Here is a 27,750-nt window from a genome sequence, read left to right as displayed (position 1 = left end):
TAAATCTTTAAAAAAAAAACACAACAGACAGACCTTCTCTCATTCTTGATTAATGTTTGAGATATGATAAAGTACATTTTCACTCACGGTCTTCAGAATTTAAGCATCTTTTTTTATCATAATGTTATGAAAATAGAAATCAATCTAAAAAAGAAAGGGGGGAAGCCACAAATGTGGACAATAAGCCACATGATACTGATCAGTTGGTTTAGTAAGGAAGTCAAAGGTGAAATAAAATCTACCTGGAGATAATGAAAGTGAAAATATGACTTAGAACCTATGGGATGCAGCAGAAAAAACACTAAAGGGGGAGTTTGTAGCGATACAAGCTTACCTTAGTGTAGTGCCAGGAAGGCACAGAGCAGGTTTTCTATGACCCTATGCAGGCAGGTAAAGGAAAGTCCTGGAGCCCTCGGTGGCTTTTTCAGGCTTTTATTGAGCTTTCGCATGTAGTGCAGCAAGTAGGTACACAGCAGCAGGGGTGCCAAGGCCTTGGAGGCCAAGCCCCCGGCAAGTCTTCACTCTGGGCAAATTTTCACTTTGGGCTCTCCGATGCTCCTTCTCCGGTTCTCTCTCCTGCGCCTGCTTCTCTTGGCCAATGTATCAATACTGCAGCATGCACCCCTTGTTTATAGCAGCACTATTTACAATAGCTAAGCTATGGAAACAACACAAATGCCCAAAAATAAATGACTGGATCAAGAAGAGGTGGTATATATACACGATGGAATATTACTCAGCAATCAAAAAAGATAACTCATTCAATTTGCAGTAACATGGATGGAGCTGGAAGGGATCATGCTCAGTGAAATAAGCCAGAAAGAAAAAGAAAGATACTGGATGGTCTCCCTCATAGCAGGAATTTAGAAAACCTAAATAAGGGACCAGGAAAAAGACTAATTATAATAAAGTAAAAATCAAAATCAACAAGCAACTATAAACCAGAGACACACTGGTGGGGGGGAGGAAGAGGGGGGATTAGGGTCAAAATGAGGGGGGTGGAAACGAAGGAGCACCAAAATATATCAGACAACTGTTGTCCTCTCTGAAAACAGACATCAGAGAAAACACATACGTAGTGGGAGAATTCAATACACCACTATCAACAATGGATAGATCAACAAGACAAAAAATAAGTAAAGAAACTAAAGCTCTAAATAAGGACCTAGAGCATTTGGGCTTAACAGACATCTATAGAACACTAAACCCAAAAAAAAACAGAGTACACATTTTTCTCAAGCGCACATGGATCATTCTCCAGGATCGATCACATAATGGGGCACAAGACAAGCATCAACAGATACACCAAGATTGAAATCATATCAACCATCTTTTCTGACCATGAAGGCATCAAACTAGAAATAAACCATAAAAAGAAGGCGAGGAACTTTCCTACCTCATGGAGATTAAAAACCACACTACTGGAAGACCACTGGACTAATGAGGAAATCAAAGAAGATATTAAAAAATTCTTTGAATTGAATGACAAGGAGGACACCAATATCCTAAATGTATGGGATGCAGCAAAAGCAGTAATAAGAGGAAAATATATAGCAATAGAAGCTCACATCAAGAAACAAGAAAGAACTCAAAGAAACAACCTAATCTCGAAGCTCAAAGATCTAGAAAAAGAACAACAAAAAAAACCCCAAAACCAGTAGAAGAAAAGAAATAATAAAAACCAAAGCAGAAATAAATGAAATTGAAACTGAAAACACAATCCAAAAGATCAATGAAACCAAGAGCTGGTTCTTTGAAAAAAATCAATAAAATAGACAAACCCCTAGCCAGGCTCACAAAGGAAAAAAAAGAGAATGCACAAATAAACAGGATCATCAAGGAAAGAGGAGAAATCACAACGGACACAGCAGAAATCAAAAGAATAATCAGTAACTACTATGAACAGTTATATGGAAACAAGTTCAACAATCTAGAGGAGATGGACAAATTCCTATAACTCTACAATCACCCAAAGCTAGATAAAGAAGAAATAGAACACCTAAACAGACCAATTACAATTAGCAAAATTGAAATGGTAATCAAAAACTTCCCCAAAAACAAAAGCCCAGGACCTGATGGATTTACAAATGAATTCTACCAAACATTCAGAGACGAATTAGTGCCTATCCTTCACAAACTCTTTCCAAAAATTGAGAAGGAAGGGACAATACCAAACACATTCTATGAAGCCAACATTACACTAATACCAAAACCGAACAAGGACAACACAAAAAAGGAAAACTACAGGCCAATCTCCCTAATGAACACTGATGCAAAAATCCTCAATAAAATTTTGGCTATCAGAATCCAACAATGTATCCATAAGATAATTCACCACGACCAAGTAGGATTCATTCCAGGGACACAAGGATGGTTCAACATCCGAAAATCAATCAACGTTATCCAACACATCAACAAAAAGAAATATAAAAACCATATGGTAATATCAATAGATGCTGAGAAAGCTTTCGACAAAGTGCAACACGCATTCATGATAAAAGCCCTTGAAATTCTTGGGATACAAGGAACAAACCTCAACATCATAAAGGCCATTTATGACAAGCCAACAGCCAGTATCATTCTCAATGGTGAAAAGCTGAAAGCAATTCCATTAAGATCTGGAACAAGACAAGGATGTCCACTCTCACCACTGCTCTTCAATATAATACTGGAAGTCCTAGCCAGAGCAATGAGACAAGAGAAAGACATCCAAGGAATTCAAATAGGAAAAGAAGAAGTCAAACTATCACTATTTGCAGATGATATGATAATATACATAGAGAACCCCAAAAACTCCACAGAAAAACTAATTCAACTCATCAATCAGTTCAGTAAGTGGCAGGATACAAAATCAACACGCAAAAGTCAGTAGCCTTCCTATACACAAACAATAAATCTGAAGAAGAAGAAATAAAAAAAACCATCCCTTTTATTATTGAAACAAAAAAAATCAAATACTTGGGAATAAATCTAACAAAAGAGGTAAAGGACCTATACAAAGAAAACTATAAAACACTGTTAAAAGAAATAGAAGAAGACACAAAGAAATGGAAAGACATCCCCTGCTCATAGATTGGAAGAATAAACATGATTAAAATGGCCATCCTACTAAAAGCAATCTATAGATTCAATGCTATTCCAATCAAAATTTCAATGTCATTCTTCAAAGAAATAGAACAATTATTGATGAAATTCATATGGAATCACAAAAAACCCCAATAGCCAAAGCTTTCCTGAAAAAAAAGAGAAGGGAATGGAGGCATCACACTCCCAGACTTCAAACTCTACTACAAAGCCATAATCATCAAAACTGCATGGTATTGGAATAAGAACAGACACACAGACCAATGGAATTGAATAGAAAATCCAGAAATAAACCCACAGATTTATGTCAACTAATCTTTGACAAAGGAGCAAAGAATATGCATTGGAGCAAAGAAAGTTTGTTCAATGAATGGTGCTGGGAAAACTGGGTCGCTACATGCAAAAGAATGAAGCTTGACCACTACCTCACACCATACACAAAAATCAACTCAAAATGGATTAAAGAACTAGACATAAGACCTGAAACCATAAAATATATAGAAGGAAATATAGGCGAAACACTACGTGATTTGCACATCAAAGACATCTTTACAGACACATTACCCAAAGCAGTGATAGTGAAGGCAAAGATCAACAGCTGGGACTACATCAAATTAAAGAGCTTCTGCACAGCAAAAGAGACAATAACAAAAACAAAGAGAAACCCCACCAACTGGGAGAACATTTTTGCACCCAACACTAATGATAAAGGACTGATCACAAAAATCTGCAAAGAGCTGATGAGACTCAACAACAAAGAAAATAATCCCGTCAAAAAATGGGCAGAGGAGCTAAAAAGAAACTTCTCTGAAGAGGAAATGCAAACGGTCAACAGGCATATGAAAAAATGTTCAACATCACTTGTCATCAGGGAAATGCAAATCAAAACTACCATGAGATACCATCTTACACCAGTGAGAATGGCACATATTAAAAAAACTAGCAACAACAAGTGTTGGCGAGGGTGTGGAGAAAAAGGAACTCTTCTGCACTGTTGATGGGAGTGCAAACTGGTCCAACCACTATGGAGAGCTGTGTGGAGATTTCTGGACCTACTAAACATAGAGCTTCCATATGATCCAGCAATTCCACTCCTAGGTATTTACCCAAAAGACACAGAAACATCAATTCCAAAGAGCACCCGCACCCCTATGTTTATAGCAGCACTATTTACAATAGCTAAGCTTTGGAAACAGCCCAAATGCCCAAAAATAGATGACTGGATTAAGAAGATGTGGTACATATATACCATGGAATATTACTCAGCATTCAAAAAGGATAAACACATGCAATTTGCAGCAACATGGATGGAGCTGGAAGGGATCATGCTCAGCGAAATAAGCCAAAAAGAAAAAGAAAAATACCGGATGTTCTCACTCATAGCAGGAATCTAGAAATCTTAAATAAGGGACCAGAACAATGAATAACTATAAGAAAGCGAAAATCAAAATCAACAAAAAACTATGAACCAGAGACACTTTTTGGGGGGTGAGGGGCGGGATGGGAGGGATTGGGGTCAGAATGGGGGGGTTGCAATTGTATGGGGAATATAAAAATAAAATTTATTATTTAAAAAAAAAGAAAGAAAGAAACCTTGAAAACATTAAAAAAAAATAATCTCTAAAAAAAAAAAATAATAAGGGGGGTGGGAATTGTATGGAGACCAAGATGAAAATGCATACATTGTGCAAAAATGAAAAATGATGTAAAAATATATAAAATAAAATAAAATAAAAAATATGGCAGACATGGCTCACAAAAGTGAACAACTGAAAATAACAATGTGACAAAATGCAGGTGCTCACCATCAGGCATGGAGTCCTAATAGCAGGAGGCCAGAAAAGCCTGAAAATCATTTACCCCACACTCAGAAAATAAAATGTTTCACAAATAAAAAATCTGGGTTTGCACCTAAATAATCTAGGAAAAGAAGAATAAACAAAGCCAAAATCTGTAGAAGGAAGGAAATAGTAAAAATTAGAGCATAAATTAATGAAACAGAGATCAAAAGGTAATTTAAAAGATCTGTAAAACCAAAAGCTGATTTTTTTAAAGATTGACACAATAGGCAAAAATGTAGCCATAATCACACAGAAAACACAAATAATGAAATTAAAAATGAACAATAGATACTACAGAATAGATACAATACATACTACAGAAATACAAAGGATTGGGGCCTCCCTGGTGGCGCAGCGATTGAGCGCTAGGTTGCGAAGCTGCCCGTGGCCTCTGCAGCACTGGTTTGATCCCCTGCCACCGGGCGAGTTTCCCACATGGCGCGCAGACTACTCCTGCTGCCTGCTGCTCCCCTCAGCGGTGTGTTTCGTCGGTCTGCCTGTTCTGTTCTCCCCTCTGGCTCTGGTGAATTCTTTCACCCTCCCGTGCTTCTGACTGCACCCAGTGCTTGTATAAATAAATAAATAAATCTTAAAAGAAAAGAAAGAAATACAAAGGGCCATAAGAGAGTATTGTGAACAATTAAATAGCAACAAATTAGGCAATCTAGAAGAAAAGGAAAAATTCTTAGAAATATGCAACAATTCAAAACAGAATCAAGAAGAAACAATATCTGAACCAACCAAACAAGAGTCAGAAAATTGAATAATAATCAAATGATTCCCAAACACAAAACAATAGGATATATGGCTTCATTAATGAATTTTAATAAATATTCAAAGAACAACTTATAGTTATCTTTTTCAAACTCTTCCAAAAAATGTTGAGAAGGAAAAATTTCCAAACACTTTCTTTGAAGCCAACATTATCCTAATTCCAGAACCAGAAAAGGACGTCATAAAAAAATAAACTGTAGATCAGTATTTCTGATGAACAAAGGTATAAAAATACTCAACAAAATACTGACCAACTGAATTTGATAATACATTTGGAGAATTTTACAGAATTCCATTTAGGTCATCTTCCTTTTATTGAAACATAGAAAAACTACATAGATGCACTTATGACCATGAATTCAATTATGCTATCATCAAGCTGATGATTAATTTCTTAGCATCAATGTCCTCTAGGATTTTAGATGTCAACATCTTTATATTATTACCTGGTTTATATCTGTGTTAAGGACAAACATTTACCTTTCTGTAAGTGTGCCCTTGTTATATTAATTATTTTGGAACATTTTCATGTCTTCTTCTATGTATATATTTTCTAGAGACATCTAAATATGTGTGAATTTTGTTAGCTAAACTTTTTCAAAATTAAACTATGTTTGCATTTCTGGAGCCACTTTTTATAATGGTGTGTTGGCATATTCTGCACACTCTTTTCTTGGGGAAATAGACCTCCATTGAACACAGAAGTTTTCTAGTCCTGTGTGAGCCTGTTTGTGAGCCAGCTTTTTGATCTGTATCAGGAAGGTAGTAACTACTTTCTATACCTACTTGATTTGTATATAGTTAACCAGCATTAGGTATATAGTGTGATGATGCCACTTAATGTTTTCAATTACTCTTCAGCACATTTTTAGTTTCAGTTGAATACATATCCATAAAACTATAGATTGCTTTATATCATCCATCTTTTCTTGAAACCTTTTATTATATTCCAGGCATGCCTTTCATCACTCCAAGTCTCAAGGAGGTCTATAGGGTTGTACATAATTCTTCTATCTTAGAAGTTTAAATTCACCATATCACCCATGCTCAGTACATTAAGAAGCAAACATATTTTGTCTGAAAGATATAGGCCTTTCTTAGTTTCTTCTATGACTTATTGGGCTTTAACTCTATTATTAATACTCTTTTCAGGCCAAGAGAGTCAGTAAATCTAAAACAAACTTAGATTTTACTGCTGTAATTTTCAGACTTACCTCTTCTGTTAGTGAAAATTGTTCTCTTACTTGGATAGTTTTTCTACTTGTCATATTATTCTTGGTCACTGTTTAATTCTTTAATTAAATTTAGGAGAATTTTCCAGCTTGAAGTTAAAGACACAAAAATATAATTGCTGTTTCTACTTATTTGTTCTATTTTAATAGAACAAGAATATTTTTGTTTTCTTTTCATGTCTTTAGTTACTTCCCTTCTTTAACCTCAGTTGATTCAATAGACAATAGTTATTTTTCCTATTACTGGTGTTTCTTTATGCATAACTATGAATCTGGAGATTAATAAGCAAGATTTTTAAATCTGTTGCCAGGTGTGTATTGGTCCTAAGGATAAGAGGACTGAAGACTCTATGCCCAAAGGCAATGCCAGCCATGGACATTATGCATGTTTGTGTTATGATTTCAGAGTCACCTGAACTTTCTGATTCCAATTCTCCCAGTGCTTCCCAATTGTCCAAGTTGTGATTTTGTGTAGGAAAGTCAATGAATTGAACATAAACTTTTCTTGATGAAAAGAGTATTTTTTTTTAAGAATTTTCACCCTGAAACGAGTCTGTTACATCACAAATCTTGGACCAGCGATCATTTTCTAGGTATTTTTTGGCTAAGTTATGAAACCATTTTAAAGTCCCTTTGTCAAACAAAGGTTCATTCAAATGGGAGGAAGTTATTCAAAATATTTAATACATGGAAGAGCCCCAGTCCTTATCCTTTCAGAATGTTTTTCAGAACAGGGTCCTGAGAATTCCTGATGTGTCAATCATCATGTACTTAGTGGAGCAGCTGGGATGATGTTAAGAAACTTAAGGTGTTTTCACAGTGGTTGTTTAACTCAGTTGATGAAGAAATATTTCTAAACCACATGATGCGATTTACTTAGAGTACAAACAGGAGTCGGCACTAAATGATGATGATTTATTGATTTTTATACTTCAGATATCCAAATCAATCAAGATGCCTGTTATAGCGTGAATTGCTGCCAGCAATTTCACTATTGAGGAATCTAGCAGAGAACTAACAAAAATCCAGTATCAAGGATGGTATTAGATCAAGAGGGAAGAAGAATAGAGCAGGGAGGTCACTAGATGGAAAGTTTTTTGTCAAGAAGTATAGATCAGGGCCTCCCCAGTGGCACAGAGGGTTAAGCACAGTGCTGTGAAGCTGTCCGCAGCCTCCGCAGCATGTGTTCGATTCCCAGCTGGCCAGGGAGCAACCCACATGGTGAAGCAGACTTCTCCTGACTTGCCCGCTGCTCCCCTCAGCAGTGTACTTTGGTCAGTCTGCCTGTTCTGCTCCCCACTCTGTCTCTGGTGAATCCTCTCACCCTCCCGCACCTCTGGCCTGTACCCCAGCTATTGTATAAATAAAGAATAAATCTTTTTAAAAAAAGTAGTATAGATCAATCAGGGCAGGGAAGAGATAGGGGCATGAAAGTAGGGATGACTTCAAAAGTGGAATAGCTTGTTTATGGTGCAATAAAAACTTCAATTAATGATTTTGTTATATCTGACAAACTGCAACAATTCTGAAATGCACTGATTATTTATTTTCACCACTGCTGTGTTACTTCATTTTGTAGGTGGTACTTTAAGAAGTTGTTTTCTATTGAGTGCCAATATTCTGCCTTTTTTTCTTGGTCTTGGAACAACTTAAAATTGAGTCCTGGAGCCTCCCTGGTAGCGCAAGGGATTAAGCACCACACTATGAAGCAAATCCGCAGCCTCTGCAGTACGAGTTCAATCCCTGGCTGGCCAGGGAGCAACCCACATGGCACAGCAGACCTTTCCCACTGCTCCCTTCACCAGTGTATTTCAGTCAGTCTGCCTGTTCTGTTCCCCACTCTGTCTCTGGTGAGTCCTCTCACCCTCCCCCACCCCCCACATCTCTGGCCTGTACCCTAGTTCTTGTATGCATATATAAATAAATCTTTAAAAAAAATTGAGTCCTATTTCCCCTAATATTTATTCCAACCTCAGTTGGGTGAGATTTATGAGGTTGAAATTATTTAGTAAAAACTACTTAGTTTTCTTCTTTTTTTTTTTTTTTAAATGTGAATAGTGTTTTTTTTTTTTTTTTTAAGATTTATTTATTTATTTATTTATTTATACAAGCACTGGGTACAGTCAGAAGCACGGGAGGGTGAGAGAATTCACCAGAGCCAGAGCGGGGAGCAGAGCAGGCAGAAGGACCGAAGTACACTGCTGAGGGGAGCAGCGGGCGGCAGGAGAGGCGGGCGCCATGCGGGACCCTCCTCTGGTGACCGGGGAGCAGCCGGGAATCGAACCGGCACCACAGAGGCTGCGGGCAGCTTCGCAACCCAGTGCTCAACCGCTGCGCCACCGGGGAGGCCCCTACTTTGTTTTCTTGAGGCAAATTCCTAAAATCAATTAGTACAGCTCATGCTGGCCTTAAAATATCCCCAAATTTCTTGCTTTTAAGTGTGGTTCTTTTTAATTTAATGTATGCCATGTTTGGAAAAGTGGAACTGTAGTATTCACAGTATGTCTGTATTTAAATTTGGGTTAGTGTGTTTCTATATTTTTTTGAAAGAGGGCATTGTGAACATTCTCTTACCAATATATAAGAATGTGTAGCCATTGCCTATTAATTGACTTACTATCTAGATCCTTCATTTGATACTAATAGATCATCCTTATTGTTTAATCTTTTTCTTCAGGTTTCAGTGTTTCTCAATAACTTTCTGAGATGTAATGGACTTCCATATTAAAATAACATCTTTGCTTCATTTCTGTGCATGTCTTTGCCTAGGGCCTTAGCTACTCATTTTGGCAATTGCTTTGATCATACTGGACCGAATCATATCTGAGAAAAGGAAGAAAAGACTTTCTGACTCAAAATTTCTATCACCCCTTAAAGTGTTGGGCTAAAGGAAAAATAAATCATTTCTATTCATTTAGAAAATAAATGATTCCATCCAAACTTCCTCTTATAGAACTTAATGCACTCAATGATAATTGCAGAGGAGAGGGAATAGATAAAATAAATACATGCTTTGAACTGAGAGAAATCTGAGTGCAAATCCAGATTTAACACAGTGGTTTGTTTTAGGCAAGTCCTTAATTTATGTAAGTGCTATTACTTTTTTAAATCAATAATGTTGGAATAAATTTTACTATAAAATATCATTTTATTGATTAGAAATAGTTTATGGAAAATGTTTGGCAAACAGTAGGCATTATTATAATTTAGTATTATGCACAAATATGATTTTAGGTAAAAATTCAGTGTTTCTTATAGGAATATTTCTTAGAGAAACATTGAAAGCATATGGAATGCAAACATTTCCTTTGATTTTTAAGTATAGCAAATGTATAGTCCATATATTTAGCAATAATTCACAAATGGTTTACTGTTGCCTAAGGCAAAATTTACCACTTTTCTTAATCATTGATTTTGTAAAGCACCTAAATAAGCACTGTGTAACTGCATGGTTGATGTTCTGAAACATTAACACATGGAAGGGACAAAGGCAAACAAATAATAAGCATTACTCATGTTACTATGTATTTCTTGAAAACTCCACTAATGAGATAGAGAATAAATTTAGCAGTAAATGTGACTTTCAAGATCAATATCAGAAGGAAAGTCTACATTCAATATTTTGTGGCCAGCAGGCCTAGTTCACTATTGTACAGATTCTGAAACTATCTCAGTTTATATTATGACTCATATTGAAAATATTAGAAATATTGATAATATGTTTCACCAGTGAAAAACTCATATCTGTTAAACAACAAACATCTGTTTCCTGGTATCCACTGACAAGTTGAAATTCCTGTACATTTACATCTTTCTTTCAATATATTTCTTTGTAAACCTTGAAGTGTAACACTTCTTTAAGGAATCACCTAACTACAAATATAAATTTGATTTCTTGTATCATTTGAAATATATTTTAATTAGATGATTATGCAATCAAGAAGGCATTTTAATGACCTGTATTCACAGATATCATCTAAGCCATTGATTCCAGTCTTTGTTAATATGTAAAGAACTTTTTAATGTGAATATTACTCAGATATCTCACAAAATAAATATTTTTAGTAACTATTGACAAAAAACTAATAGCAAGAAGCTGCTATGAATAACATTTTAAGTGATTTAATTTAAATCACAAGTTCTCAATACATTTAAAAAACAGCACATGCGAATAAAATATATTCATTCACTAAAGGTACAGTGTACTTTGTATGTAGATACATAGGCCACTGGTTATGTCTTCAGGGCTGCTCATGTTGCACAGTCCAAGACTGAGATAGGGTATAAAACTCCACTCTTAAAATATACCAAAAGCTCTTTCTTGACCTCTCCAGTTATTTACACACCTGTCTACATCATCAAAGTTACTCATTGTTCTTACTGCTTATTTTAAACTTTAAGGAAGCAGAGTGTGTTCCATGGCCTCCTTTGCTCAAAATTCCCTGTTATTGCTATATCAATATTTTGTTTATTCTATACTGTAGAGCCATTATAATTAAAACACCATGGTTCTGGTACAAAAACAGTCACAGGCCAATAAACTAGAATTGTAAGCCCCAAAATATATCTATACAAATATGGACACCTAATTACTTATGACAAGGAATGAAGAATATAGAATGGATCACAAAAACCATTTCAATAAATGGTGTTAGGAAAACTGGGCTGTCACATACAAAAGAATGAAACTAGACCACTTTCTTTTTTTTTAAGATTTATTTTTATTTATTTACTCACACAAGAACTGGGGTCTAGGCCAGAGGTATGGGGGTGAGAGGATTCATCAGAGACAGAATGGGGAGCAGAAAAGGCAGATCTACAGAAATACACTGCTGAGGAGAGCAGTGGGCGAGACAGGAGAGGTCTGCTGTGCCTTGTGCCTTAGCTACCTGGCTGGGGCAGTGGCTGGTGATAGCTTGATAGTACTGAGACTTTAACCCCTGCACCACCAGGGAGCTCTAGACTACTTTCTTATACATATATAAAATCAACTCAGAATGGATAAAAGACTTAGATTTAAGACCTGATACCATAAGAAAAATAGGAGAAAACAAGCAAAACACTCCATGACATAAACTTCAGAGATATCTTTGCAGATTCAACTCCAGCAGCAAGGAAAACAAAAAAGAATATAAACAGTTAGAATCACATTAAACTAAAAAGCTCTGGCACAGCTGCACAGTGAGAGACCTTAACTAAAACAAAGAGACACCCTACAGGAAGGGAGGAAATATTTGCATAGTAAACATCTGAAAAAGGACAGATATCAGAAATTTTCAAAGAGTCGTAAAGTTGTATTCCCAAACATATATTTTTTGGTAATTAATAGATAATCGTAATATTTTGAAGCAAAGAAGGAAAATATACATGTAAATCTTCATGGCCATACATTAAGCAATGATTGGCTATGAAGATTTACATGTATATTTTCCTTGTATATGTATATGATACCTAACAAACAACCAAAGATTAGTTAAGTCGGACTGTAAATACTTTAGTTTGCTTTAAAAAAACATTTTCAATAAACTAAAATGATCACTCACAAAATTGGAGAAAATACAAATCAAATACCCTATTATAATCTAGCATCCAGCATATATAATGAATACAAATACTATTACAATTCAACCAAAATAACCCTATTAGATGATAGGAAATAACTTGAATGCATATATCCAAATTAAAATAAATACTAATCAGAACAATGTGATGCCATTTTATAAACATCCTCTAGGATTAATTTTATATGTAAAAGCCGTAAGAGGCTAATGTGAACCAATATATATCGTTTATTTGAATATTTAGATAAAACAAACAACTTCCTAGAAAAAAAACCTTAAAAATCATCTAAAAATAAATAGAAAAGGTAAATTTTGTCTACTAAAAGGTTAATTTTGTCTACTAAAGAAACTAACAAGACATTTAAATCTTCCCCAAAGGGCATTCATTGAGTTATGTAATGCATGAATTCTATCAAGCATTTAAAGAATACATTGTAAAAACTTTTTACGGAATATGAGGGGAAAACTTTCCTATGTTTCTTTAATTAGTTTTTATACTAAAACTTGAGAAGGACATTACAAGAAAAAATATTACTGAGCAATATTATAAGACATGCAAAATTATGATAATGGTTTAGAACACTGAAGCCAGTAAATATATAGAAATGGCTACTACAACCAAGTTCAGTTTATTTTAGAAATGTAAGGCTAGTTCAACATTCAAAATATATCAATAATTTTCAGAATAAATGAGAAACATCATATAATAATTTTTTTAGGAACCCTTCATTTGTCAATTTTTTGATCAATGAAGCCAGACACAGTGCCATTTCTATAACTATTATTGAGGTTGCAGAGCTTCATGTAAGCACTATAATAAAAATATATCAACCCTTGAGGGCATCATTCTTCAGGAAAACCTATGAACAGCAGGATCCTTTGAATCACATTCTGTACATCAATCTGACATTACTTTTTCAGCTGTCCCTCTGAGAGCTCTCTGAAGCTACAAAGAAAAGGAAACAATCATTCTTTTATGGCTATCATAATTACTGAAATGGAATCACATGGTTTCTGCACCCACCTTTTCAAAAGTATGCCTTTTTGCTTGTTAAAATGTTAGAAAAAGAGTGAAAAGTTTTCTGTATGTCAGAGTCCTCTACATTTCAGAGGTGGAATCTTCCCACTCTGAATTCCTGCTTGTGGCTTTTATAGGTGGAGAGTGGGAGAGAGGCAAACCTATTTCAATTAAATCTATTTATATAATGACTATTCCCAGATTTCTTTTTTGTATTTAAATGCAATTTAAAAGTTGTAATAATACTCTAGGCACACTACCAACTGCTTCTTAATTTCAATTTATTTATATATTCTTTTCTCTGATTTAAATTGCTTATATCATAATACAATATCATGACCTGGATAATCTATATTGTTGGTGTAAAAATATAAATAAGAATTCTAACATTTATTACAATAAAATGATATTCTAATACTTTTACACCATAAAATTGTGGGAAAATCCATGCAATTCTGGGCTGTGTGTTACATTAATGAAAGATAATAGCAGGAACTGTATCACATGCAATGAGATAATTATATATTTTCTACATTTTTGTTGAGATTGACCTTGGCTAAATTCCTGGCAAAGCCACATGTTTAATTTTTCTGAGCCATCAATTTATCATTTCTAATATTGCTGCAAGAATTACCTACCTTACAGATATTATGTGAGGGTTGCATGAGATAGCATGAAATTTGTCTGGAGTAATTCCTGCCACTTAATGTACACAAGAGAGATCTTGTACAGACAATCTCATTTCTGTGTCCCACTCACACACCCAGTGGAGAGAGTCCATAATTAATGTCATCTAATTTGTCCATAGATACACAGATACCTACTGCAAACAAATCTTTAAATTTGCACAAATCAATCATTGTTTCTCATTAAATAAATTCTAATATAAGTACTGAGGCCACCTGGTAGTTTCCTGAACTACTAAATAATGTAAGTGTTGTTTTGGGGGCTCACAGAGTAGGTGTTCTATAAAGTGAATCAGTTGAGAAAGTGAGCAGATAATGAAAGGAGGAGTGATGTAACAGTATTAGAAGGATCCTATTGGTTTTTTTTTTTAAAGATTTATTTATTCATACAAGCACTGGGTACAGTCAGAAGTGCGGGAGGGTGAGAGAATTCACCAGAGCCAGAGTGAGAAACAGAACAGGCAGACTGACGAAATACACTGCTGAGGGGAGCAGCGGGCTCAGCAGGAGAGATCTGCGTGCCATGTGGGACCCTCTCAGGTGGCCAGGGATCGAACCTCTTATGCTATGCCATTGTATTCTATTATATTATTTTGTATATCCCTCTTAGGCATACATTTCTTATTATATGCTTTATCTGACTTAATGTGTCCTAATCATTACCGTCAAATGAGTTTGAGTTAGAAACTACTACACTGCTTTTAAAACTGTTATGTAGCATAGCTTTTGTTTGTTAATAGATATTTTTAATTAACTACTTAGTTATGTCATGATATTTTAATTAATTTTGATTTTTAAGTAGATTATAAGATTGCATAAAGATTTACTGATAGCATAATATGTTTTGAAAATTTACCTTAAAAATATTAGTGGGTTTAAATTCCAATATTGAACAAAAAAGAAAATATTAGGACTACCTAAGGAGAAAATTGATCAAAGCAGCTTGTCTGATAATGAGTTGTGCATAATGTTTGCATACTTTGTTAGCTATTGTTATTAATGTATACAATATTGAGAATGTTTTTGACATGAATTACAGGTAATTTAAAGAAGTAAACTTAACAGCAAAGATTCTTGCTCTTTCTTTCTTTTCAGTCACATGTCCTCACTGTGTTGGCTCTAGTTTTTAGTCCTATCTTTTCATGAATCTGAGATGCTCTTGCAGACTTTGTGATGCAACACAACATTGTCCAAAACATAAAGGGCAGCTTAACACCCTAGATTGTTTACATAGTGGAATCTAGTTTTTTCCCAAATCTCCCAATCCACTTCTTTTAAAACTTATTGATAAAATTTCTATTATGTCCATTTATCCAAGCAGAATTACTAATATTTCACTTTTACTTTCAAATGTGCCTCCATTTTTGGTGATAAATTATGATTACTTTTGGCTTGGTCACCTATGCCTTAGGTATGGGGGCTCTTGGGGGAAAATATCTGGTATATTTAATTTCTGAAATGGAGACTAATTAAGGCAAGGTAAGGTAATGAACCCTCTGATTATGAAGTTAAACATTGTAGAAATTATGTTCAATAATCTATGCTAAATTTCTCAGTAATGATCTAGTTGTCTATGAATGTGAATTCAGGAATAAGTGTCAACGAATCAACTTTACTATAGAGGAAATCCAGCTTTGTTTTCTATGTAAAAGTATCGATAAAGATAAGATTAACAACTTTTCTATTGGGTTTTTTTTTATTACTTTCAATAATATTCTAAATACTTTCTTTGTTTTTCCTCTAGAAATAGACCCAGTAACCAAACAGCTTATGCTTCAAACAGCTCAACCAACTTTTGGCCATCTGACAGATGTAAGTAAGATGTTCAGTTTATCATAATTATCTTTGTTCATGGTAATTGAATATAAACATCTGAGATGTTTTAATGTTTAGAAGTCTTGCTAATAACCCATAATAACTCATGCTCTGCAAAATAAAGGGTTAGTATATGTGTAGAAATTCTTGCAATACCCCATCTGCCTATTTGTATATTTTTATGTTGCTATGGCAATATTATTGGCAGTGTGAAGTTTTGTAACAAATTACCAAAACTTTCATAACCTGTGTCAACAAATGTGTAGCATATCATTAGTCGTAGGTATAGATGTTTCACTTGTGCTTTTACCTCTGGCAATTTTACAGATTTAAACATTATGTTAAGTCATAATTCATTTTGAATTTAGTTTTGTGTATGAGGTAAAACAGGGTTCCAATTTCATTCTTTTACATCACTACAATATACAGCAACATGTATAATGTTAAGGATATTATGTTAAATGAAATAAGTCATTCATAAAGGACAAATACTGCATGATCATTTATATGAGGTTTCTACATTAGTTGAACTCATGGAAGAATAGAATTCTGGTTGTCTAGGGTTGGAGAGAGGGGGATTTAGGGAGTTGATAATCAAAGGATATGAAGCTTTAGGTATGCAAGATGACTGTATTGGGGAGCTCCACTGTGTAGTATATCAATAGTGTGATATTTTATACTTAATAAAATTTGTTGAAAGGTTAGATCTTATTTTAAGTGGTTTTGCCACAGTAAAATAATACAAGAGTTACACATTTTTTTAAAATTAACTTCTGTCTGTACAGAGTAAGGACTGGAAAATTGTGTTTAAAGGAATGAATAAAAGAATACTCTTAGACTAGAATATGATGTAATCCTGAGTGTATGACTGTTATATAGTCAGAAATTCCAAGTAGTTAGTGTTAGTAGGAGAGGCATTTCCTGTGCCATAATGGCAATTCTGAAAAATATGGATTTTAAGGTAGCCAAGGACAAACCTACTAAAGCCACAGCTATCTGTCTCCAGAATTTTATCAATCTATTAGAAGGGTATGTGAGATGGATGGCTGGATGAATGTTAAAAAATTTCCTTTGTGTCTGTCCCTACTGCCTCTAAACGTCTGCTTATATTGGCCATAGGCAACATCCACAACCATGATTTGTGTTATGTTCTCTTCATTTCTAGATTTTATGAGTTGTAGTAGGGAGTAGCCTTTTTATTATAAATTTGCTTTATTGATAAATTTGCTTTATACCACACCTTTAAGTGACTGTGTACAATCTTAGTTTTTTACCCAGGATGTCTATTATTTCATAGGCCAGTAACTTTGCATTTGTTCAGATGACAAGGGCACTGATTCCTATGTGGGGTAATAGGTAGATGGAAATGAATTAGTAGGTGAAGGAAAAGTCAACTAGAGTGATCGTTAACGGTTTAAGCAAAGGTTCCTTGAGTTGTGTAGTAGAGATGTAGAGTGACCTTCTCATAAGGCTAATACCACTGCCAAGATGTCTTGAACAATTTCCTGCCAGACTAAACCACTAAGCTGGGATGGAGCAATAGAAGTAGTGTGCAGGATGGAAATTACAGTAGAGATTGAGTCACACACCAGGAGTTGTTCTATTTGCCTTTAGAATTCCATGGAGTACTTGCTTGTTTTGTAACATCCAGGTACTTCAAACCCCATGTAAAGACAGTATTTGCTTATTATTTGACTTTGACATTGGAGAGGGGTGAGTAAGGCAGGTCGTTAGTGTATCATATGTCACATACAAAGGTTTCAAATAGTAGCCTTTTGAGTAGGGAAACACTGGTCATCTGACCTGGCCCTCTCTGCCAGGTCTAGGTCCAACTGTTCACCTTTGGAAGCTGTACACTCAAACTGATAATCATTACCCTTCATCCTCACTCCTTGAGCTCTCCAGTGGTACGCTCTATCCTGTTTAATGACTCCATGAACTCTTTCTCCAGTATAGTCCCTGGTTTTATAGTTCTTGATGTGGGTGTGTGCCCTTGAGTTAACAGCAGCAGAGAGGATCCTAGAGCAATCACCCCTCCCTCTCATGTGTTGTATTGCTTTCATATTACTCCAGAATTTAATTACAGTTTTCCCTACCCCTCTTCACTGTGCCATATGTACAGTAATTATCTGTTCTTCATCTTTGTCTTTCTTTGGGTGTAATTTGGCTGTAAACATATGGAGGAGGTGAGCCTTGTATATTCACTCTGCTGCAATATTTCTGTAATTATACTATGTTAGAATATTCAATAACGTTTACAAAAAGTGTGACTTAAAAACAATAATATAATGAAGAATATGGAGAAAGTTTATATCAATAGTATTTCAGAGGGATCTAGAGGACAGATGGCCTGAGGATACTGCTCTACATGAAAAGAAGGCAGAAAGCAAATGTCCTAAATATTCCAAAGTCCACATATCTTGAGAACTTGCTTGTAAAAAGTGACAGACTATGATGTCTGATATGAGAAAATGTAACTCTAATGTATGTATATAAATAAAATTTAGAAAATATTTTTAATTAATTAGATCCAAGCAGATCTTTCCTTTTATGCCCTTTTAGTTGACACAATAGGTTAACATTTAATTTAATTATCATTTCATATGTTCAATTTATTCCCTGAATTTTCAGTCCTAAATATTTTGATTGCAGTAAATTATCCATATATGCTTTTTAAAGATTTATTTTTATTTATACATAAAAGAACTGGGGTATAGGCCAGAGGTGCAAGGGGTGAGAGAATTCATCAGAGAATGAGTGGGGACAGAACAGGTGGATCTACTGAGTACACTGCTGAGGGGACCAGGAGGTGAGACTGGGAAGGTCTGCTGTGTCATGTGGATTATCTCCCTGGCTGGGGATTGAACTCATGAACTCATGCCCCAGTGGCCGGTGATAGTGCTGAGATTTTAACCTCTACACCACCAGAGAGGCCCTATGCATGCTTTTTAAACTTTAGTTTAGAATGAGTGATTAGTTGGTGGTGGGTGCACTGTAGTGGTAATACCTGATGGAGGAATCCCACTATTACTTCTATTAAAAATAAATGAGATAAATAAAATAAAATGAAGTATTCTCTAAGAAAAATATAGATGATAGCTATAAACACAGACTATGAAAAGATCTAATATGACTACTTCATTTTATATTTCTAGAAAATCAATTAAGAAGATAAAGTTTAAGAAGTAAAAATAGTAAATGTAATGGGGCAATTTGAAAATTGCTCTGCTTCTAATTAGAACAAATGTTATGGTCTCTTAAAATTGCTCTTGATTTAATATACTTTTCTTTTCATGCATAATTATTGTGAGAACTCCCTCTGTTTGTAATCATAGTTTTCCAGAAGAAAAAATAATATAAAGTGAATTTCTAGAACTTGACAGTGATTTCTGCTTTTAAAAACAGGTTTTCAAGTTTTATAAAAATATTTCCCTTATTGGAGCAATTATTTTTCTTGCATAAATAAATAATTAAAATGATAAAGAAAATTTGAGATTCTCTATTATTTTAATAGAGTTTTGATCTTTGAAATAAGACAACAGAGTCATGATATTGAGTTTACAATGAAGCTTTCATTGTTTCCCTTTAAGTTGAGTGCAAAGCACATTGCATAATTGCTCATAAATGACACAAGGAACAGAGAGTGAATGCAAATTATTCAATTTATGCTTGTTATTTTGTTGTTAGGGTTTTCCTATTCTATCTTTAAGTAAATCGTGTACAGTTGATTCAATCTGTTTTTAACAAAATGACAGAAATGTTTATCAAAGCTGTAATATACACATGTGTTGACAACTCTTAGGGAGCTAATGACCCCAAATTTCCACACAATTGTCTTGACTCTATGTAGTAGGTAATGAAAGTCACTATATGATCTGTTTTCTTATTTTATAAACATACATTGATAGTCTAATACATAACATATTCTGAAGTTAACCATACTGATTAATTCAATACTCACTCTGATATGTGAATAATCTTCTAATGGCCTTGCATTTATTTTCAGGACCAAACATTTCAATTTTAAGGAAAATTATGATTTACTTCTTAAGAAGATAATTCCTTCCTATTCATGTGTATGTTACCACACCACACCCACCACTAAGGCACACAAAATCCATTGGGTACTCCTCTACATTTCGCTCCCTGCCCACTCTGCTAGCCTCAATTCTAAAGTCAGAGATTTCTAGGGGTTTCTTTGGTCTAGTTTTTTTTCTGTTCCTTTGTTTTTGTTTTTGTTTTTATATTCCATATGCGTGAAGCCAACCAGTATTTATATGTCTTCTCCTTTGACTTGTTTCAACTTGCATTATCTCCTCCAGTTAAATCCATGTTGTAGCAAATAGATTTCATCTTGTGTGATAACGGTATATTCTGTTGTGCATATACACCACATATTCTTTATCCACTTATCTGTCATTGGTCATTTAGGCTGTTTCCATACTTGTATATTGTAAACAGTACTGTGAGGAACATAAGAATGCACATATCTCTTCAAATTAGTGTTTTTGCATTCCTTGGGTAGCTACCTAGGAATGGAATTGCTGAAGCAGAAGATAGACATTTTTTATTAAATATCATTATTTCAAGATATTAGTATTATTTAATAATATCAATAATATAATATTAATATCTTGAAAATTTTGAGAAATTTCCATACGTTTTTCCATAAGGATATTCCCAAAACAGTGTAGAAGAGTTCCATTTTCTACACATTCTAGCCAATACTTGTTTCTGCGTTTTTGTTTTTTTTTTTTCATGTGGGCCATTCTCATGGATGTGGATCGCATGTGGTTTTGCTTTTCATTTCCCTGGTGATAAGTGATAATGAGACTTTTTCATGCGTCTGTTGACCATTAAAGTGACTTTTAATTACAGTGACTTTTCACTTTAATGATAGTTTCCTTCACTAAGTAGTTTCCTTACTTTGATAGAGTCCCACTTCTTAATTTATGTTTTTGTTTCCCTTGCTAGAATCAAGTCCCCCATGCCATCTCTGAGACCAGTGTCATGGAGTATTTTACATTATTGTTTTCTTCTATGTATGATATGGTTTCAGTCTTGCATCAAAGTCATTGATCTATTTGGAGTTAATTTTTGTGTATGGTGTGAAATAAATGGTTTAGTGTCACAATTTTGCATATGACTGTCCATTTTTCCCAATACCATTTGTTGAAGGGACTTTTTCCATTTATGTGCTTTGCTATTTTGTTTTAGATTACCTGCCCATGTAAGTGTGGTTTTATTTCTGGACTCTCAACTCTATTCCATTGGTTTGTGGGTACATTTTTATTTTAAAACCATACTCTTTTGATGACTCAAGCTTTTATAAATATAGTTTGAAGACTTAAATTTCTATGGTGGTAAATAAATATAGAAGTGACAAGTCGATTATGAAATTTATACAGAAATTCAAAGTACACAAAATAGCCAACAACAATTTTGAAATGTATGAAAGCATTAAAAAAGATGAGCACAAATGAGAAACAAATGAACCAGATTTCAAGTCATACGGCTAAGCTATGTGGACCAAATGATATTGGCATAAGAACAGGCGTATGAATCAATGGAGTAGAATGTACAATATAGAATAATCTCATACACATAAAAAAGTTGCCAAGGTATTTTAATAAGGAAAGGATAATCTTTTCAACAAACTGTCCTGGAAATACTGTATATATGTATGAAAAAATACAAACCTTGTCCTTTATCCTATCATATATATGCATGCAGAAAATGGAAAGTATCAGGAGAAAACCTTTGCAACCTATAAATGAGGGTTAGGTAGGAGAAAACATTAACAATATAAAAATATTAAAATCAACTAAAAATAAAAATGACTGCTCTTCTAATATTAGATAATATTGATGGTTATAAAACCCTGTGATTATACAAAAAAAAAAAAACCAAACACTGAGCTTTCATACATTTTTTATTTTAAAGTGTAAAGTTTATTGTGTTCAAATTATATCTCAATAAAACTTATATTAAAAACATAGTTAATAAAATATAAAAGTAATAAAATATAAAAGTAACCACATACTAGAACATATTTGCAAAAATATATATCTAATAAAGGACTTTCATCCAGAATTTAAAAAACATCTTTTACAAAGGGGAAAAAAGTAATAAAAACTAATTAAAACATTTTCTAAGCAAAGTTTTAACTCATTGAAGAAAACAAGATATACAATTATCCAAAAGCACATGAAAAGATGCTTAATGTAATTTTCAAGTTATTGAGTTATAGAACTATAATGAAATATTGCTATATATGTAATAAACTGAAAAGAATAACAATACTGAGAATTAGCTATATGGGAAACTAATAGAGCTCTTATACATAATTTGTAGGAAAGAATTATCATACAATGTCTCTTAAAAGGAAAGTTTGGCACTATAAAGCCTCTGAATAATGTTATTTTCCTTTAGAGTATTAACTTTTTTCTAGGCTATGGGAATTTTATTTTGATTTAATCAAAACTGGTTTATTTCAGATTACCTTCCCCAGTGTATAGAACGCTTGTGTCTTATTTCAAAGCCTAAGATTTTGATAAAAGTATCTTTGCCTTAGATCTATCCACTCTATAAATATAATCTAAAATTATTCCTAACATGAAGGATAATATTATTAAAGTTACAGTCCTTTTCTTCGAGAGACTCAGCATTAAAGACAGACTTGATCATAATTAATGTATTACCTGTAATCAATAACAAATTGATTGGTTTTATGGCAGTTGGAGAGACATTATGGAGCCATTTACATATTTATGTTTTCAGTCTTCTGTAGTTTAAATTCAGAAATTTAAAAAATATTTATCTTTTCAAACTTCTTGCAGTTGAATTGATCATGTGGTTTCATTCCCAACAATGAAGTATTTAGAGGGCTTGACATTTAAAGAAATATCTCTGAGTAGCAAAATGTTTTTGGCATTTCCCATTCTTCCAGCATGGAACACAGGCTGTGAGAAAAGAAGGGGCCATATTGTCATCATGCTGCACACAAACAGATGGTGCAGCAAGAAGATAGCAAGAGTCTGTTTCCTTAACTACATCAGGAAATTTGGCAGCCTATCCCAGATGTCATAAATCATAATCTAACCAACCTCTGACTTTCTGAGCCACTGTAGTGAGGTTAGAATGCATTCTTACCAAAAACAATGGGACCAGAGAAAGGGACAGCTAATGCTGAAGGTAGAAATTATGGAGAAATACATTGGAGTGATTCTACATAAAGAATATAGCATTTTCCCTAAGCCCTAAAGAATAGGCAGCCTTTCCCAGATGTACAGCACAGGAAGTGGTGAGATGATCTATCTACTGTGATCACCACATGAATTATTAAATTAGTAAGGAATACATAGGTGGAGGTGCAGAGAATATGATAGCTATTTATGGTAGAAGAGTCATCATATGGTGTCATGTTTTACAAGTGGCTTGATTTTTGTGTCGCCAAATCTCCTCTTACAATCACTAAGATTCCACTGAGGTTTTTCTGTAAAAAGGTATAGAGCTTATGTTTTATAAAAATTATTCATGCAAAAAATAGGTAGGCGATATATAAGCAGCATTTGATTCTGGTTACCCTTCCCAGGTGTACTTTGTTTGGTGAGTTCCATACACACATATTGAAATAATGTAATACAAATGTGCTTTCCTCAGTAATAGATTTGAAATATCTATAAATCTCCATAGGACATTGCCCTTCATGTTTTGGTAAGGATACCTATAGTTATGTGTAGTCACAAAGGGTAAAATCAACAAGAGTGCTCTCATTAAGAGTCCCAAGGCCTTTAGTTTGTTGCACTATTTATTTTTTTCTCTCGACCTGACAGAGCTCCAGTTCATTGAACTTCTGGGCACAAAGCAAGCGACATCTGTTCAGTTAAGCTTTTTGTAATTGATATGTTAATTAAAAACGACTTTTAGCTTTTAGCATTTTGTTTATTTTTCATGATACAGATGCCTTGTGGCATTTCACAATGGGTGTTGTCTTAAAAATCTCAAATGCAAATAAATAAAACAAACTATTCATTATTGCTCCCGGACTTAATGTGGTACATGATGTAACCCTAAGTACTTCCTTTCACCTTTCTCTGGCCAGAATATGCTGGGATTTCCTCCAGAATAAAGATCAGCACAGTGGGATTCATACATCTGTCACATCTGGAGTTTCTCAGTATAGCCTAGCCCGTGTGTACAAGGGCAGCATGAAGGTCACAAATTTCATGAAGTATGGCAGACTGCTTCTACTTCACAGCCAAAAACATAAACATATTACCAAATTCCCTAGTTGCTAATGTAAATTCTGGTACATTATTTTTGTTATTCCCTCTGACAGCAAACACAAAATAATCAGCACAAGCAAGCTGGAAACATTTTGCTGAATGCAGAAGAAGACCCCAGCCCTTTCTTTGGAAGCATGGCTTTTTAAACAGATATGGTGTATCACTTGTGAGAAAAGATAGGAAAGCAGTAAATAATAACAATATAACCGAGAATAGCAACCTGAATTCCTGCAATAAACCTGCCTGGGAATGTACACAAACTCTTGGAAGATTTTCCTGTTTCCTTTCCTAGTGAGACTTAGAAGAGGGGTTATCCTTTTGTGAAAATGTTGAAAGTTGGTGGAAGGAGAAATTAGGCCGATATTAGATAATAGGTCATTCAAAAAATGAAAATTGATACTATGTTATGGATTTACAAAGATACAGATACATAGTATTTTCCAAAAGGATTACACCTTTATACTTGAAGATTAAACACAATGCTTAATATTTCAACATGTACAAATACAAGGTGGCGCCTACATCTCAGATGAGTAGGCAATGTTGTACATAATCTGAAAAAACAATGAAATTTACCATTATCAGAAGAAATAAAATGTGTTTAATATATATTTTTATTATAATTCTCTCCAGAAAAATAAAGCAAATCTGAATTTGCTGATTCATTTAATTCTCATTACAGTAAAAAGTTATCTTACTGATTAACAAAAATAACTTGCTATAAAAATAAAAGAAATGATTTAATTGTTCTAAATTATTCTGAAGCATGATGAAAATATAATTTTAAAGTAATTAATGCTTAGAAAAGATGAATATTAAGCAAACCTAACCTTACTTATTCACAAATGTTATGTTAAAATGGCAAAAACAATTTTTTTATTTTAATATTTTATTTTATGTAATTCTTACATCATTTTTCATCTTTGTACAATGTATGTATTTTCATTTTGGTTATATTCCCCATACAATTCCTCTTCCCGCTCCTCTGTAATCCGCACGCCCCCCCACCGCCCCGCCATAGTGTGTCTCTGGTTTATAGTTGCTTGTTGATTTGATTATTACTTTGCATTGATTAGTCTTTTTCCTAGTCTCTTATTTAGGTTTTCTAAATTCCTGCTATGAGTGAGACCATCCGGTATTTTTCTTTTTCTTTCTGGCTTATTTTGCTGAGCATGATCCCTTCTAGCTCCGTCCATGTTGCTGCAAACTGCATGTGTTTATCTTTTTTGATTGCTGAGTATTATTCCATTGTGTATATGTACCACATCTTCTTGATCCAGTCACCTATTTTTGGGCATTTGGGTTGAAAAACAACAATTTTTGTCTAAAAATTTTAGCTTTAGTCTTTAGCAAGCTTCCATAGTACACCTACATTACTATGAAAACCTTTGTCCTAGATTCTGGAGAACAAAGGAATTAAAAAATATGAAAATTCCTTTCCTTTAATGTATTTCATAATCTATTTTTAGATTACAGTTACAAAATACCTTAAGGAGTGAAGCAAGTAGTGTTAAAACTGTGGACTTTCTACATTATCTTTAATATCTTTCTACATTATCTTTAATTCTTTCTCAAAAATTATGTTTTTAATTTCATTTAATTTTTAATTATTTAATTTTAGTGATGTTTATTGAGGTAGTATTGGTTTAAAACACTATATGTTTTAGGAATATATGTTCACATGTCTTCAAAAGTATGTTATCTCACCACCAAAGTCCCAGTAATTCTCTACCACAGTCCACTGAACTTCCTCCCCACTTGGCTAGGCACTCCCACCCTCCACTTCCAGTAACCTCAGTTCTGCTGTCAGATTTCAAGGATTGATTTTGGATTTGGTTTAGTTTGTTCTGCTGCTTTCTTTATATTCCACATATAAGTGAAAACTTCTGGCATTGTCTTTCTTCTTCTGACTTATTTTCCTTAGAATAATCTCTTCCACTTCCATCCATATTGTCCCAAATGCCAAGATCTCATCTTTTCTTTTAATAGCTGAATATTCCATTATGTATGTATACCACATCTCCCTAATCCATTTATCTATCCTTGAACACTTAAATTGTTTCCACAGGTTGGCTCTTGTAGATAGTACTGCAATGAACACTTAAACCTCTTGATTAGAGAGTGACTTTTTCCAGGTCTTGACCCATATCTTTCAAGAATGGAATATAGCAGGTAACTGAAATTAAAAACTACTGTGCTTGTTCCTTAATATTTCTTCTTCCTCCACTAAGTTAAAAAATAATTATATTGAAAATCCATATACAGGCATATCAATAAACATTATTCAGTGGTCACATATATGTAAATAAAAAGAGGTATGGCCTAAATAAAATATGCTAACATGTTTTTTCATGTTCCATTATGTTCTTTTTTTTAATTCATCTAGAAATCAATGATGAACTATTAGTAATTTCTTAAATTTACCTCTATGTTTAATAAAATTTCATAATTTATGTTAAAAGCTATCTTGTCAGTGGTTGATAGTGGATAAAAGACTTGAATGTAAGACCGGAAAACATAAAACTTATAGAAGAAAACACAGGCAAAATACCCCATGACAGAAACTTCAGAAACATCTTTGAGGACTCATCTGAAGCAGCAAGGAAAACAAATGAGAATATAAACAACGGAGACTACATCAAACTAAAATCTCTGTACAAAGAGACAGCAACAAAAATGAAGAGAGGGCCTCCCCGGTGGGGCAGTGGTTAAGCGCTGGGCTGCGAATCTGCCCGCAGCCTCTGCAGCGCCAGTTCGATCCCCAGACGCCGGCCAGGCGAGGGTCCCACATGGAGCTCGGACCTCTCCTGCCGCGCCTGCTGCTCTCCTCAGCTGTGTATTTCATCAGTCTGCCTGTTCTGTTCCCTGCTCTGGCTCTGGTGAATTCTCTTACCCTCCTGTGCTTCTGACTGTACCCATTGCTTGTATAAATAAATAAATAAATCTTTAAAACAAAAACCAAAAAAAAAAAAAAGAAGAAGAAACACCCTACAGAATGGGAGAAAATATTTGTACACAATACATCTGATAAGGGGTTGATGTCAAAGATCTACAAAGAGCTTATACAATTCCACAAAAAACAAAACAAAACAATAAAAAAATGGGCAGAAGAACTAAATAAGCACTTATCCAAAAAGAAATGCAGATGGCCAACAGACATGAAAAAATTTTCATCATCACTTATGAAATTAAATGCAAAACTGAAAACAAAAAGAACATATTGTATTATTTCATAGTAAAGCAGTCAAAAATAGTCTACAGTACCTACAACAGAAAGTGATTGCCTCTATGAAAAGGGGTTTGAAAACAATTATGCAGGGATTTTTCTAAGTAATAGTTTCTTTATCTTGTTTTGAACTGTCAAGACTCATTAAACAGAAAATATAAGAATGTATGTAGGGCCTCCCCAGTGGCGCAGCAGTTGAGCACTGGGTTGCGAAGCTGCCCGCAG

General features: G+C 34.2%; 1 protein-coding gene across 1 annotated transcript in view; it reads left to right on the top strand.

The window, feature by feature from the left end:
* The window catches only part of CNBD1 (cyclic nucleotide binding domain containing 1), a gene marked incomplete at both ends in the record, with an annotated part of 248,645 nt that overhangs the window by 208,320 nt on the left and 12,575 nt on the right, over nt 1-27,750 (top strand). Inside the window, one exon of the mRNA XM_084230543.1 lies at nt 15,941-16,008. Within this exon, the coding sequence (XP_084086669.1) occupies nt 15,941-16,008 (68 nt within the window). The remainder of the gene's footprint in view (nt 1-15,940; nt 16,009-27,750) is intronic.

This window comes from Talpa europaea (assembly GCF_964194135.1).
Source record: "Talpa europaea genome assembly, chromosome: 3".
NCBI classification, from domain to species: domain Eukaryota; kingdom Metazoa; phylum Chordata; class Mammalia; order Eulipotyphla; family Talpidae; genus Talpa; species Talpa europaea.
This window is presented reverse-complemented; position numbering and strand designations above follow the sequence as displayed.